The sequence below is a fragment of the Trachypithecus francoisi genome, unplaced genomic scaffold, assembly GCF_009764315.1.
Source record: "Trachypithecus francoisi isolate TF-2019V2 unplaced genomic scaffold, Tfra_2.0 Contig01461, whole genome shotgun sequence".
Taxonomy (NCBI): domain Eukaryota; kingdom Metazoa; phylum Chordata; class Mammalia; order Primates; family Cercopithecidae; genus Trachypithecus; species Trachypithecus francoisi.
Window position 1 is genome coordinate 13,492,637 of NW_022681433.1, and position 15,888 is coordinate 13,508,524.

General features: G+C 43.6%; 1 protein-coding gene across 3 annotated transcripts in view; it reads left to right on the forward strand.

The window, feature by feature from the left end:
- The first annotated feature begins 13,201 nt into the window (after positions 1-13,201).
- The window catches only part of UBL3 (ubiquitin like 3), a 77,816-nt gene continuing 75,129 nt past the window's right edge, over positions 13,202-15,888 (forward strand). The window contains exon 1 of one of the 3 annotated variants that reach the window (XM_033236297.1): positions 13,202-14,330. In XM_033236297.1, the coding sequence (XP_033092188.1) occupies positions 14,304-14,330 (27 nt within the window). In that variant the 5' untranslated portion in view covers positions 13,202-14,303. The other 2 variants (XR_004443083.1, XR_004443087.1) reach the window with 2 other exon arrangements.

Consider the following 15,888-nt stretch of genomic DNA (forward strand, 5'->3'; position numbering starts at 1 on the left):
GTACAGATTTCATGATGGGAAATCTTTTTTAAAACTTTATTGATTATAGTTGATGCATAATCAGTTTTCTTTTTTTTTTTTTTTTTTTTTTTTGAGACAGAGTCTTGCTCTGTCACCCAGGCTGGAGTGCAGTGGTGCAATCTCAGCTCACTACAGACTTGACCTCCTGGGCTCAAGCAATCCTCCTGCTTAAGCCTCCCCAGTGGCTAGAACTACAGGTGTGCACCACCATACCCAGATATTTTTTTTTTTTTTAAGATGAGATCTCCCTATGTTGCCCAGGCTGGTCTTGAATTCCTGGGTGCAAGTGGTCCTCCTGCCTTGGCCTCCCAAAGTGTTGGGATTACTGGTGTGAGCCGCTGTGCCCAGCCACACTGTACATTTTTAGTATACTATGTGTAAAACATTTATAAAAACATTAGTGACTAATACAGGAAAGCCAACTTAAAATAGATGTGTAATAAAAATGACCTGTTATCACCATTTCAGAATAAATGATTTTACCACCAGTAGGCAGGAAGAACATTCTCTCCAAACAAAGGGTGAATGTTTCTTTACATTGAAAAAAGGAAATTACTTTTTGAAAAACTCACTGCATTCTTCAACATTTTCCCCCAGAGTAACAAAAATTTGATCCTGGATTGGTGTTTGGGAGGCTCTGATATTCAGGCTTTATTAGAGGGAGTGACCCTGGATGTAGGGAGGCACCATGGGTGGCAATTGGTCCCAGAAAGAACTTGTGAACGAATGAACTAAGTAAGATTGTCCAAATGGGTATGGAAATGTGGGTGATCGACTCAAGAAATATTAAGAAGGTAGAATGAGTATGACTTGGATGTTGGGGATGTGTGATGGGAAAAACTCCAGGATGGACGACGGGAAGAAGCTTCCTACCACACAGGAAGGGAAGAAGCTTAGTAAGCAGCCATGTGGTGCTTTCTTTGTAATGTGCTGACTTGGGAGCTCCAGCAGGGCATCCTAGTGGAGTGGTCCCACGGGATGGTGGGATTTATGAGTCTGGAGCAGGTGATGCCTGAGATGCAAAATTGGATACCATTAGCTTCAGTGAGGCAGTGGAAGCCACTGCTGTGGAGGCTGCTCAGAGTGAGAAGAGGGAAGGGAAGGAGGGAGATAGAGGGAAGGGGAGGGAAGAGGGGAGGGGAAAGAGACCGAAACGAACACTCTAGGGAACATCAACATTTGAGGGTCTGATGTAGTACAGAAATTAGTGAAGGAGCTGGAAAGATAGCAAAGAGAGACTCACAAAGCCTGGAAAGGGTGTTATTGTGGAAAACTATGTGCCAGTTTTGAAAAGATATTGACAGTGAGCTTTTCCAGAATGCCTTCTATCTATCAGGGACTGTGCTAAGAGCTTTACAAACTATTTCCTCTGGCTCTCCTAACAACCCTATGAAGTAGCTACCATTCCTAACCATTTCTACAGCTGAGTTGCTCACATTTTACCTAAATGAAGGCAGCAATGCCCACAAGGCTAGTGAGTGGTAGAGCTGGAATCCTGTCCCATGTGGTTTGAGTCCAGAGCTCATCCAAGGACAAGGGAGTGGCCTCTCCTGTCAAGGAATCAGCGCGTTGGTCAACAATGACAAAGCCTGAAATGTATCTGTGGTATTTGGCTATTAGAAATCTTAGCTTAGCTTAAGGGTCTGAGTGAGGTGTGAGGGAAGGCGAGAAAGAGGAATGCCACATGTTAGTGGATAGAACCACCATATGTGGTCTTGATATATGTGCACTGTATAACTCCAGGTGGTGCCATTGACATTGATCACAGTATGAGCAACTCCTGGAGTTACGTTGTGCACAGTCTGCATAGCCCTTTGCAGCAGCCCTGCCTGAGCCTGAGGGTTACGTGGAGTACAGAGGAGGCACTCCCACATACTTTGAAGAAGTGTGGTGTTAAGGGAAATAACAAGAGAGGGTAGGAGTTAGAGCAAGATCACTGAGAAATGAGAAGTCCTTGTTTTTCAAGATGGGAGAGGCTTGAGCCTGTTTCCATTCTAAAAAGAAGAAGATTGGTTTGCGTGGGGTAGCCCCAACTTACCTGTTGCTGCTAGGAATGATTAATAGTGCCCTTTTCCCTGGAATATTTCCTGATTTGTACAATACATTATGTGGCCCCCATAGGTAGGAGAACCCTGGGAGCAGGAGACAGAAGATGTAAGAGATGGAAGGACTGTTTGTCAGAATAAGATTCTGGAGACAGAGGGAGTGGCTATGGGGCAGGTAGAGGGTTTTAGAAGAGAGGGAGATAGGGCTTCCCTGAAGCAGGAAGGTGATGAGGTCAGAGTAAGTGTGGACAGCAACGGGTAAGGGAATGGATACAAATGTGTGAATTTTTTTACTTGATCCACTTTCTTTGTGAAGTAAGTGGCCCTAAGGTTACAGTTTGGGTTTCAAATTCCCAGGCCCAATTTGCTTTACTCTGTTAGTCATGAGGCCAACCTTTTCATAAATATGGCTCCGTTGGTCTCTATATGAAAAGGTGGACAATGTAGATAGATCTGTGCTGAGCATCAACAAATAACTGAAAACACAGGCTCTAAGAGAAGTGAGATTAGCAGACTTTCCATCACATTTGAAGAGCAGTATCCCATTTCATTATGATAATTCTAATAATAGCACACGATGTGCTAGAAAGTGTTCTAAGTTTTGAATTTATGTGTTTTGATGTAAGATTCTAAATATATCCACTCTTCTACTTTTAATTTTATTATTCCTTTTAAAAACTTTATTTGTTTATTTTAAAACATTTTTTAGAATCAGGGTCTTGCCCAGGCTGGAGTTCAGTGGCACAATCGCAGCTCACTACAACCTCAAACTCCTGAGCTCAAGCGATCCTCCCACCTCAGCCTCCCAAGTAGCTGGGACTACAGGTGTGCACCACGTCCAGCTAATTTTAAAAATTTTTGTAGAGACAGACTTTCACTATGTTACCCAGTTTGATCTCAAGCTCTTAGGCTCAAGAGAACTTCCTACCTCAGCCTCCCAATATATAATGTTGGGATTACAGGCGTGAGCCACTGCAGCCACTGCACCCAGGCCCCCGTTTTCTTTGAATAGATGAGAAACTTACTCAAGCTTCCATATCTAGTAAATGGTAGAGCAAGGATGTGAATCCAGGGCCCACACTCAACCAATATGTCATTTCTCTCTCTCTTTCTAATCTACTTAAGTTCCTTTTAGGTCTTCTCTTTTATCTGTGGCATTAAGTCAAAGGTTGTGATTGTGTTCAATTAATCATGTCTGAATCTTCTAAAAAAGATGACCCAGTAATCTGATATGAAGGCTCCTGGCATGCTGGACCAGATGCCAAGCAGAACAGGGTCATCAGTTCTTAATGTTGTTGCTACCCCTGTAAGAGAGTTAGGTCCCTGGCTCTGCCCTGAAGTCTCTCGGGAGCATGCTGGAGGAGGTGCACGCTAACTAGATTGTTCAGTTTAGGAAATACAGTCATGAAACTCAACCACGTTGCCCAATAAGGCCTGACTCAGGAACTTAATGAGCAATGATGTAGGCCACTCTCTGGCTGCAGCCAGTCTCCAACTGTGGTGACCCCTCTGTTCATGTGCAAGCCTTCAAGAGCAAATGCGAGGCTTGCAAGAAACCTCTCCTTGATTCTTTATTTTGCCCTATCAAATATTAATATAATGTATAATGCACTGGCTGATAAGCCATGCCACTATCTCCCTTGGTGAATATAAGACAGCACAATTAGAATGTGTGGAATAAGCCATCGATCAAGTAATCAGTAAAAACTAGTGTCAAAACTTTATGGCACGACTATGCTAGAGGTTACTGGGGTACAAGACAAATAGTGTTTACAGTTCATGACACAAGATTGATGTTAACAGTACACTTGCCTACACTGAGGAAAATATAATTCTTATATAGGATATTTTTTTAAAATCAGGGATCGGGTATGGTGGACTGGCTCAAAAGATTCTGGAGGCTGAGGGTAGGAGGATCACTTGTGTCCAGGAGGTAGAGTTCAGCCTGAGCAAAATGGTGAGGCCCTCAACTTTAAAAAGAAGACAACATTTGATAGAGTTTTACTACTTTTGGCACGAACAATTTTTTAGTTGGCTGGGCGCGGTGGCTCACCCCTGTAATTCTAACACTTTGGGAGGCCGAGACAGGTGGATCACTTGAGGTCAGGAGTTCGAGACCAGCCTGGTCAACATGGTGAGACCCCCGTCTCTACTGAAAACACAAAAATTAGCCGAGCGTGGTGGTGCATGCCTGTAACCCCAGCTACTCGGGAGGCTGAATCAGGAGAATCGCTTGAACCTGGGAGGCGGAGGTTGCAGTGAGCTGAGATCGCGCCATTGCACTCCAGCCTTGGCGACAGAGCAAGACTCTGTCTCAAAAAAAAAAAAAAAAAGTTGCTGTTGTCGAATAGCCCTATGATAATGGGTTGATCTCTGTGATAATGAAAACCAGTAATAATGATTATGTCTTACGATATCAATTTGATGATAAATTCTATATTAATTTGACATGATTTAACATAAAATTATATAATAATTCAACATTACATAATGTTACTAGAATTTGTTTTGTCTTTCTATTTCTTGGAACAACTTAAAGGAAACGCATTCTCATGTGCATTTGAAAATTACAAAGAAATTGTGGCTGCTTCTCAAGAAGTTTCTATTTTCTCATTTGTGGGAAGAAAAAATAAGGTGATGATATCATCATGAAGCATCCTTCCAGCTCCAACACTGGATGATTCAATGACCCCATAGTGTCCGCAAAGTGAGGTCAGGTCAGGAAGAAAGGCATTGAGGGGCATCAGCAAGACACAAAATTCGAGGATTCTTTTTCTGGTAGCCTATGAATTCTTAGACTCACCCACTCACATTGTTGTTGGCAAAATAGCAAAAAACACGTTACCATTAAAAAATGTAATTCGTTTTTTCAAAAGTGAAATTCTCCAACCTTAACATGAAAATCGTTCCTCTTGCCATTGGCATATTCTTTTAGTCATGGGAGAGCCATTGAGTTAAGCCTTAGATATCATTTCTGTGGAAACCAGACGCAGCTCTAGGTCTGAAGATAACATTAAGAAGGTAATCCTTGACTTTACAAAATCACAGAACTGGGAAGGGATTTTAAGACATCACATGTTCATCTCTGTAATGCACTTAGAAGATTTTTTTGAGTGCTATTCGCTAGGTTAAGCCCTGGGGATACAAAGATGACTAAAACCCAGCTCCAGCCCTTAAGGAGTATACACATAGTTGGAGACACCAGGCACAAACTGACAGAAAGATGAATGATGGTGAAAGAGACGAATATCATTCTATTGCTGGTATAACTAGCAATTTAAAAAGAGAGACAGAGAGAGACAAATGTCAAAGCTGCCAAAAGGTAGCAAAACTGGCTGTTGCCTCTTTCTACATTCATGATGGACGGCCCAGGAGTGGTATTACCGAAATTGTCTATGAATAAGAATATCATTTCTAAAGTTTAACAGATTGGTATTTGTACTCAAGTGATTCTAAAACCAAGGTTTTATGTTGCACACAAGTCCCAAACCTAACTAACTGTGCCTGCTGCCCTGTTTCTGCTTGCTCAGCATCCACCCTTCAAAAATGTTTGTTTGCTATGCATAGAAAAAGGCCTGTAATCCCAGCACTTTGGGAGGCCAAGGTGGGGGCAGATCACTTGAGGTCGGGAGTTCAAGACCACCCTGACCAACATGGAGAAACCCTGTCTCTACTAAAAATACAAAATTAGGCCGGGCTCGGTGGCTCAAGCCTGTAATCCCAGCACTTTGGGAGGCCGAGACGGGCGGATCACGAGGTCGGGAGATCGAGACCATCCTGGCTAACACTGTGAACCCCTGTCTCTACTAAAAAATACAAAAAACTAGCCGGGCGAGGTGGCGGGCGCCTGTAGTCCCAGCTACTGGGGAGGCTGAGGCAGGAGAATGGCGTGAACCCGGGAGGCGGAGCTTGCAGTGAGCTGAGATCCGGCCACTGCACTCCAGCCCCGGCGACAGAGTGAGACTCCGTCTCAAAAAAAATAAAATAAAATAAATAAAAAATAAAAAATAAAATAGAAATACAAAATTAGCTGGGCGTGGTGGCACATGCCTATAATCCCAGCTACTCAGGAGGCTGAGGCAGGAGAATCGCTTGAACCCGAGAGGCAGAGGTTGCAGTGAGCCGAGATGGCACCATTGCACTCCAACCTGGGCAACAAGAGTGAAACTCTGTCTCAAAAAATAAATAAATAAACAAACAAACAAATAAATAAATAAATAAAAGGCTGAATCTGATAAAAATCATCAAAATATAAAACGAACAATCACAAAGTACATTTTTTTAATCTAATAAATCAGCATGCATAGGCAGAAATGATTCCAACTTTTATAATTATTTGGGGTTTCCTATCTGGTTGGAATGTGTGTTTGCGTGTGGATGTGGGAGGGTGTGAGGTGGGGACTGTGAGGGTGTTGCTGAGGCTGTGTTTGTATAGCAAACACTCATTTCTACTTGGATTGTATCTTTACCTGGAGTATAGTAGAGTTAGTTGACTTTAGAAAATACCAGTGTCAGGCCCAGCCCTGGAGAGTCAATGATATTGAGAGGCTAAGACCTCCCTGCAGTCACCACTGTGCACTGCCACTGCGTCAAGGTTATGCGTGTATATTATGTACACGCTGATACAGCTGTAGACACGTATAAGGGCTGGAGGTGGTAGTGGGAAAGCTGGATTCTCATGCACAGGTAGCATTCTTAGCAGGTAAAACCCTTTTGGAAAGTAATTTTGCTATGCAATTCAAGCACTAATTGAATGCTCAGAGACTTTGTGGCCAGCAATAGCAGTTTCTGAACTCTCACCTAAACAGGTAATTCAAAATGCAGATTTATAAGCATAAATAGTGAACAATTGCAAACAATCTTATGCCTGCCAAATAGAAAATGGTTACATATATACCAATCAATATGCAATGTAAGAGTGTGTAGCTCTTAAAAATGAAAACGAGCAATTGAAAGATGACATGGTCATTTGTAAAAAATGCACATTTTTATTTAAAAGAAAAAACTTTGCTTTTAATATTTAAGAGAAAAACTTATGTATATTATAAATGTGTGATATCATGTACACACACCCACACCCACACACACACACACAAAATCCTGGAAGGAAATATACCAAAACCCAAAAATAGTTCCTCTAATTTCCAGAATTGCTATGATATACTGATGTTACTCTTTATTTTAAAAACAGAAGGGGAAATACATTTTTACTGGGTTAAATACATATTGTGTAGTAGAATGACTAAAAGTCCTCCTTGTTTTTATAGAATTTTGTTGGCAGGAGGTGGGTAGCGAAAAAAGCATTGCACTAGGAGTCAACCCTGGTAGCCCTTGACACTGGTAGGTTTCCTGATCTGCAAAATGAGGAGATGGTATTTGATGATCTCTGAGACCCCTTAAGAGTTTTAAAATTATGTCAGTCCAAGAGGTCATACAACATGACAACTGAGCCAAAACATACAGACAAAAAGTACTGTAGGAGTTCATAGACCTTTTCTTTTTATCCTATTGTATCAACAGATCTTATCATGACACTCTCCAGCTTAAAACCTTTTAATGGCTTCCTTTTGCTATGAGGGTAAATCCAAACTGCTCAGCCTAAGTTACAAAGCCTTTGGTGATTTACCTCTAGTTTCTCCCTCCTGCCCTTCTCTGACCCCAGTCCTGCCTTGATTCCCAGAAGTAGCCATCTGAGTTTTAGCCACCTCCCTTCTCTGCCTCACTCTGGGCCATGTATTTTCTTCCTGATTACCTTGCCTGTTCACCTGGCCTTCACCTGGTTAAACTCCACACGCCTCAAGGCTGAGTTAGTTTGCTTTATTTCCTCTGTGTTTTCAAAGTGCCTAGTGCATGTTCCTGTGGTAGCATTTAACAACTCATCACATGGCATTTTAATTTTCACCTTACTTGTCTGTGTTTCTTACTGGACTCTGAGCAAAGAGGGAAGCATCTTGAGACAGAGACTAGGGCTGCATCAGGGAAAGGTCAATCTCTTAGTTATTAGGTTGGTGCATGAATACAGTGGCGTGGGGAGTGGGAGGAGAGAGCAGTGTGCTATGATTGTTCCTCAGACCACTCAAGACTGTGGCCATGGGTCACCTTTATAAATCACAGTACCTTCAGGTAAGCACTCTCATAAGAGAAACTAACTGGGAAAAGAAGGGGAGCTGGGCAGAAGGAATCTGGCATATGCAGTGTTTCTCCCCTGCACATTAGAATTACTTTAGAGATTTGGAAAATACCAGTGTCAGGCCCTGCCCTGGACAGTCTGATTTGGTTGGTCTGGAGGAGGGCTCAGGTATTTGCCTTTTTAAATGACTCTCAGCGATTCTTTTTTATTTTAATATTTTAATTTGACAAATCATGATGTACACTTTCATGGGATACACACTGTGATGCTTTGATATGTCTATACAACCTGGAAGGATTACATCAAGCTGGTTAGCGTAACCATCACTTCCTTTACATAACCTTCCTCATCGTTTTTTGTGGTGAGACATGTGAAACTTAATGATTTTGAGACATACCCTATGTTATTGTTGACTATAGTCCTCCTGCTGTGCAACAGTTCTCAAAACTTCTTCCTCCTGTCTAACTGGAACTTTGTACACTTTGATTGACAACTCGCCATTCCTCCCCACTCCCACTCCCTCAACTCCTGGTAACCATCATCCTTAGGACATGGAATCAGCCTAAGTGTCTATGAACAGATGAAGGGGTAAAGAAAATATGGTATATAAACACAATGGCATACTATTCAACTTAAAAAAGGAAGAAATCTTGTCATTCGCAACAGTATGGATGAAACTGGAGGCCATTATGTTAAGTGAAATAAGCCAGGCACCGAAAGATAAATACTGCATGATTTCACTTATATGTGAAATTCCAGTGATTCTTATGGGAAGCAAGTTGAGAATCTCTCGTTGGGAAAGTGTGAGGTTAGCAAGCTGGAAGTATCTGCCATATGTGTATGGGAGTACAAAGAGGCCACCCAGACTGTCCCATCTATTCCTTTGCTTTACACAATTTAATTTTGTTCTTTATATTGCAAACTCCTTCAGAGGACAATTTTCAAATCTAAACACACATTCATTCTGCTCCAGCAAGAGTAAAGACTAAGGGAGGAAAATCCATTACAAAATCATTCAGTAAATTATGTCTAGTTTCAGAGGAAAGCCCTTGGCCACTTACGGTAGGGAATCAACATTTCTTTTTTTCTTTCTTTCTTTCTTTTTTTTTTTTTGGAGACGGAGTTTTGCTCTTGTTGCCCAGGCTGGAGTCCAGTGGCATGATCTTAGCTTACTGCAGCCTCTGCCTCCCAGGCTCAAGTGATTCTCCTGCCTCAGCCTCCCGAGTAGCTGGATTACAGGCATCTGCCACCACTCCCGGATAATTTTTTTTTTGTATTTTTAATAGAGACAGGGTTTCACTACATTGGACAGGCTGGTCTCAAACTCCTGACTTCAAGTGATCCACCCGCCTTGGCCTCCCAAAGGACTGGGATTACAGACATGAGCCACTGCACATGGCAGATCAACGTTTCTTGAGACCTCGTCTATATTAGTGGGTTTCACGTAGTTTTCTCATGGGAAGTTTAGAATAATTTTACTAAGCCTTTGAAGTGACTCTTACATTGGCTAGAATCAAATAAAAGACTGAAAGAAGAACCTTAGGCAGGGTTAGAGTTGTGATTGCCCTCGCACTGGGCCCCTACCCCTGGGCCATGACCAGGACACATAGGGTTCCAGCTGCCCTTCGATGGGAAACTCCAGACTGTGTCTGGGGTCCTGGGTACCTGCAGATCAGGCCAGCCTTCAGCAAAACTGAATGGCGATGGCAAAGGCTATCTCTGCTTCTTATGGCATTTTCCTACTCTCTGATCCTTTGTAAATGTCAGTGCATGGCATCATGAGATAATCAACTAAAGAACCACATGATAAAAGCTTACTGGTCTCACAGAAAGCAATCCTTCCATTTAGTTACTTTAACTTCACGAGGTTCCTTGAGAAGATCCTTTGGGAATGATCTTAAGATGGGAGCCATTTTAGACCCCTCACATGGTAGATGGGGGAGATATATTTGTTAACAAATGTATGAGATTTAATTTACATAATAAAAAATCCACTCATTTCTCAATAACTCAATGGTAGAAACAATTCACGTGTCTATCCATGGATAAATGAACACACAAAATGTGGTTTATACATACAATGGAATATTATTCTGCCATAAAAGGGAAGGAAATCCTGACATGTTATAACATGGATGAATCTTGAAGACAGTTCGCTAAGTGAAATAAGCTAGTCACAAAAAGATAAATGCCATATGATCCTATTCATATGAAGTATTCAGAGTAGTAAGAAAAACATAGAAACAGAAAGTAGAAAGGTGGTTGGGAGAAAAAGGAGAGTTAGTGCTTAATGGGTTCAGGGAGCAAAATGAAAAGAGTTCTGTGAATGGATGGTGGTGGTGGTTGCATAGTGTGAATGTACTTAATGCCACCGAACTGAAAATATAAAAAAGACTAATAACTTAAATTTAATGTTATGTGTATTTTGCTACAATTTAAAAAATAAAGATTTATCCATTTAAAGTGTACAATCCAGTGGTTTCTAGTATATTTACAGAGTTCTACAACCATCGCCAAAATCTAATTTTAGGTTGTCATCACTCCACCTTCCCTGTCCCCCACAAATCCCTCCTACCCATAAGTAGTCACTTAGGGAAGATATTTTTAACAGGCCATGAGTGTCATGCCCTATTTTTCCAGGACTTGACACTCATAGACTCTTAGAAGGGACCTTAGAGATTTAGTTCAAGCTTCTCAGATGAAGAAATTGAAACTCATAGAGGCAAAAGGTCACATAACTAATCCATGGCAAAGCCAGGTCTTTTGAGTTCCTGTGAAGTTGTTTTTCCCATTACAAAAATGCTGTGTCGTTCACTTTCTTCCAACTGATGCTGACAATAGATTCACAGGGTCAGGAAGATGCTACCTTTTCCTGCTAGGGACAGCAGAACTCCTTTCTACAGTCTCCCATCTCACCCGTCTGAGCTGGGAAGCAGAGAGAAAAGAAAGAGTGGAAAAATCTGCAACTGTGTCCAATAATGTTACCTCATGCCTTAACAATGTTAGGGATGAGTTATAATGAGTTTTATTGAGAAGAATGTCTCAGCCTCTCTTAGAAGAGTAACTGGAAACACAGGGACTTTTGAAAGACATGGCCTTTTGTAGAGGTGGCAGTGGTAACCTGTAGCAGACAGCAACTCTTGCCTTTCTACTTATAGTAGCACTTAGGCCTGGCAGTGCCATGGCCAGGGAGGTCATTGGATAAAAGTTGGAGTCAAGGGTGTGGTGGAGGGACTAACTCTGTGAGTTAGAGCTTTCAAACTGTGCTCCAATATTCCTTCTGAGCTCATTGGTCAGTTGAAGCATTTTCACCTGCCGTTATTTCCTGGAGGGCTGGTAGAGGGGTAGGGGGACTCTGTGGTTGCTAAATATGGCAAATGAGCTACCAAATAACAAAGGCCATGGAAAATCATGTAACTATGGACTTGGAAATATCTAGACAAAGTCTGAACACTAATCACAGTGAGATTTGGGCCTGTCTTCTCTTCTGGCCTTTGGCTTTTTGGAGAATTTGATCTATCCTCCTCAGAGTGATATAGTCCCTTAGGAGTGTTTGGAATTTCTCCACCCAGGCTACTCAAGAGGCAGGTACTCTAAATGTCCCGTGGGTTTCCATCTGATGAGAAACCCAACTGGAGAGATTGCTGTGGGGAATCACGTAGGCTTCTAGACAATGAGCTCCCTGAGGACAGTGACTGGATTCTGCCCCTTTCCAACAGCCCTATAGACAAGGATGTAATAACCCCCATTGCCAACCCAAGACCTTGGCATTTCTGCCACATGATGCTACTGTTTGCTACAGTGACTCATTTTTAATCTCCTAGTGCCTAGCAGAGTGCCTGGCACATTTGTTTGCTGAATGAGAGAATGAGTAGTGACATTTCGTATTAAATGATGCATTATTATTTACAAAGTGACTTATTTCCCATGCATGAACTCATCCTCATAACTACCCCTACTTTACCCCTGGAAGGTAGGCAAGACCATTTTACCGATGAGGTCACATAGCTGTAGGTTGGAGCGGTGACTTTCAGACTCTAAATTCATTGGCATTTATATGTAGGTGTCATATTGAGACTGCCCTTTCTAAAGTACTCTGTCAAAGGACTAAGAAAGATATGAATAGAGATTCAGATGTTGACCTCAGATTTAGGAACAAAATGCAGAAATCACAAATGTCCATCTGATTGGTCTCTCAACGATGGCATTATTTTCTCCTATTTGCTAATCACTGCAAGGCATATAGGTTTTTAATTACATTATGAGTTATATAGAGTGGAATTTAGGGTCCCGATGGGTAAACTGGTGAATCCCCATGTAGTTTGTAGTAGCTATTTCCTGATACAGATCTGAAAAATAACATTGTTGCATGTAATACAGTTTTGGTAATTTCAGTTAAGTTGATTGTAGCTTTATGGCCCTGGGTCTTCAAGGAAACACATGTTCAAGCATTCTCACTGTTTAATGAGATCCTTGTTCCTGTTGAACTTCTGTGACCTTATTGGAAATCAATGATTGCTTTTGTTCTTCAAAATGTAGTGTTGAGGAGACCTAGATGAAATCACTCTACAAAATGCATTGAGATTGCAGGATGTGGAGAGTGTGCTGTAATTAAAATGAATTATTCTGCTTGGAGGTACAGCATATTTTAGCTCTGTGTGCATATTGTGCATAAGGGAATTTCTCTGTGCAGAATTATTTTCTCCCAACAATTCTCATGATCACAGCACTCCTGGTAGCAGGTATCACTTAACTCCTGGGCAGCAGCTTGTCCAAAGCAAGGGAAGGGAGCTTTCCTTTCCTCGCAACTGTTGCTATGGGGGGCGTGGCTTCGGAGCCGGGCGAGGACGCATTCGGCGGCTCCCTGCCCCCATCCTCGTAGACTACACTTCCCGTGATGCTCGAGGGTGGTCTCCGTGGTGACGCACTTAGTGCCGGCGGAGGGAGGACGAGGACGGGGGCGGTGGCTGCGAAGGGGGGCCCGTGCTCTCCCCGTTTCCCCTACTCTCGCTCAGGCAGCCGCCGCCGGTGCCGCCGCCGCCACTGCCGCCATGTTGGTTTGAGAGGCGATGACAGGAGGCGGCTGCGGCGTGTGGGACTGAAAAGTGGAGGAGGAGAAACAAAGCTCTGCGAGGAAACCATTCCCGGGCTGAGGAGAGGGAGGACCCGGCCTCTTCCGGGGACCAGCCGAAGTCGGCGTCGCCCGGAGCTCGCGAGGCCGAGGAGGGGAGGGGAAGGCGGAGACCGCGGAGGCGGCGGCGGGGGAGGCGGAGGCAGAAGAGGAGCCCCGAGGCGCCGGAGACGATGCGCCCCGACCCGCGCTGCTGCCCGGAGGTGCCCGCGGCCTGAGCCCAGAGGGGCTGTGGAGTGTCCCGGCCGGCCCCGAGCACCCCGCGCTGTCGGTCCCCCGTCCGGGTCTTACGCTTTGGCCCCCAACTAGTTAAATGCCCTTGAGCGCGGGTTTCCGCGGCCCGGCTCTTCGTCCCGGCGGCGCGAGTTGAGCCGTTCACCCGCGCCGTCCGCGCGGGCGCCCCGAGAGCGGCTCGGCAAGTCCGCGGCCAGGGTCCGGCCACCGCTCGGCCGCCACTCAAGGCTCACGCGTCGATGTGTAGCTACATAGTTATCTGTGTACATCCACGCTGGGGCATTTTTCTCCTGCTTAATGAGGACTTGACTCGGGAGCGAGTGTGAATCATTGCCGGGGCTGGGAAAGGAGGAAGGCGGATTTAACCCCCTCCCACCCCTCTACATGTCCGTGTGTCACTCGGCTCGGTCCACCTGGCGCGGCCGGTCCTGGGGCTGCTGCTGCTGCTGCTGCTGCTGACGACGACGACGACGACAGGGGCTGCCTCTGCTGTCCCGGGAGTTTCTTCCTGCTCCGGCGACACAGCTCCTGGGGATTGTTCCTCTTCGCACCAGAACCTCGGCCTGACCGGCACTTTGGCTCCGAAATAACTTATTTTTGGGGGAGAAAGCACATCACGAACCAGTCAAAATCGTGAAGGCTTATTTCTGTAGCTTGAAGACTTCTGCTGTTTTTTCTTTGTTTTTTTGTTTTGTTTTGTTTTGTTTTTCCGTAAACATCTGAGTATATATCAAACGGCAAGATGTCCAGTAATGTCCCGGCGGATATGGTAAGTGACGATAAGTTATGACACTCTGATTTAACTGTGGTTTCCAATCTTATTTAATCGGAAAGACGGCAGGCGTGGGGCGAAGATTTGCTGGGGACTGTCGCAAAGCCACCGTGTTGAGCAATTTGGAGAAGTTGGAGCTTCTGGTTTCCCCCTTTTAGAAAGTACTGCTTTTAATATAGGTTCTCTCATTTGGTCGTGTTTTCTAAATCATTGAAGACAGTGGAGAAGTAGGGAGATGTATCATGGTAGCTTGAGGGGACAAAACATCTCCCTCTTTGCTAGAAGCCTCCGAACACTAGTATTTTAACGTTTCTGAAAACGTCAGTGACAGTGGGCAGAGCTGAGGACGGGTGTCCCTACCAGAGAATAGGTAAGGAAACGGGCATCTTGCTTTATGACACAGACAAGATCATCAGTGCAGTAGGGACGAACTTGATATTTTTCAAGAACAGGGATACACATCTCTTCAGGAAAAAGTATGTTAGAATTTGCAGTGAGCTTTCTGAAATGTCAGAATATGGATGGCAACAGAAATATTAAGATATTTTGGGATTTTCACAAACGTAGGCTGACCCTGTATTGGTACTTACTGGGACTATTCCAGGACTTTTTAATGGCAAATATTTATTAGTAGTAAATTCCATATTAGACATAAAGCTAAGGAAACGTAGTATTGAGCCTCGATTACGATCACTGAGTGTTGAGAGCTTGAAACAAAAAGTACTGTTGTGTATTGACGCCTTTCTTTTTGTTTTGTTTACAAAGGCTAAGGTTGTGAGTCTGTTGACTGGCAGTAACCTTGTAACCTTACAGTGCTGAGGGCTTGGTTTGTGTGAGTGTGAAGTTACACTTTGCCGTCCTAAGGACAAACATAATGCAGTTAATTAACAGGAAGAGGAATAATCCTGTTTATGAAAGAGTTGAAGTTAATGTAGTCGTGCTCACATATGTTAACATTTGAGTGTTTGTGTATTCAGTGGAAACAAATTGAACATTGCTGATGATTAAATTTTATTTTTTAATTTTAATTTTATTTTTATTTTTTGAGATGGAGTTTTGCTCTTGTTGCCCAGGCTGGAGTGCAATGGCGCGATGTTGGCTCACTGCAACTTCTGCCTCCGGGGTTCAAGCGATTCTCCTGCCTCAGCCTCCCAAGTAGCTGGGATTACAGGCGCCCACCACCACGCCCGGGCGCCCGGCTAATTTTTTTTTTTTTTTTTTTTTGGTGGAGACAAGGTTTCACCATGTTGGCCAGGCTGGCCTCAAACTCCTGACCTCAGATGATCCACCCATCTTGGCCTCTCAAAGTGCTGGGATTACAGGCGTGAGCCACTGCACCCGGCCTGCTGATTAAATTTTAAAACGCCAGATGTTTCTATAGGAGCAAACCTCATAAACAGATTTTATAATAAAAATTAAATGATTCTAAATGGCTTATTTTGACCTTGGTTTAAAGGCATTTTGCTCTTGTTTAATTTCCCATTTAATGCAAAGGAAACACAGTGTTCTGTCTCTTGGGTGGCCACATAACAGCTTTACACTCTCCTTCCTGAGT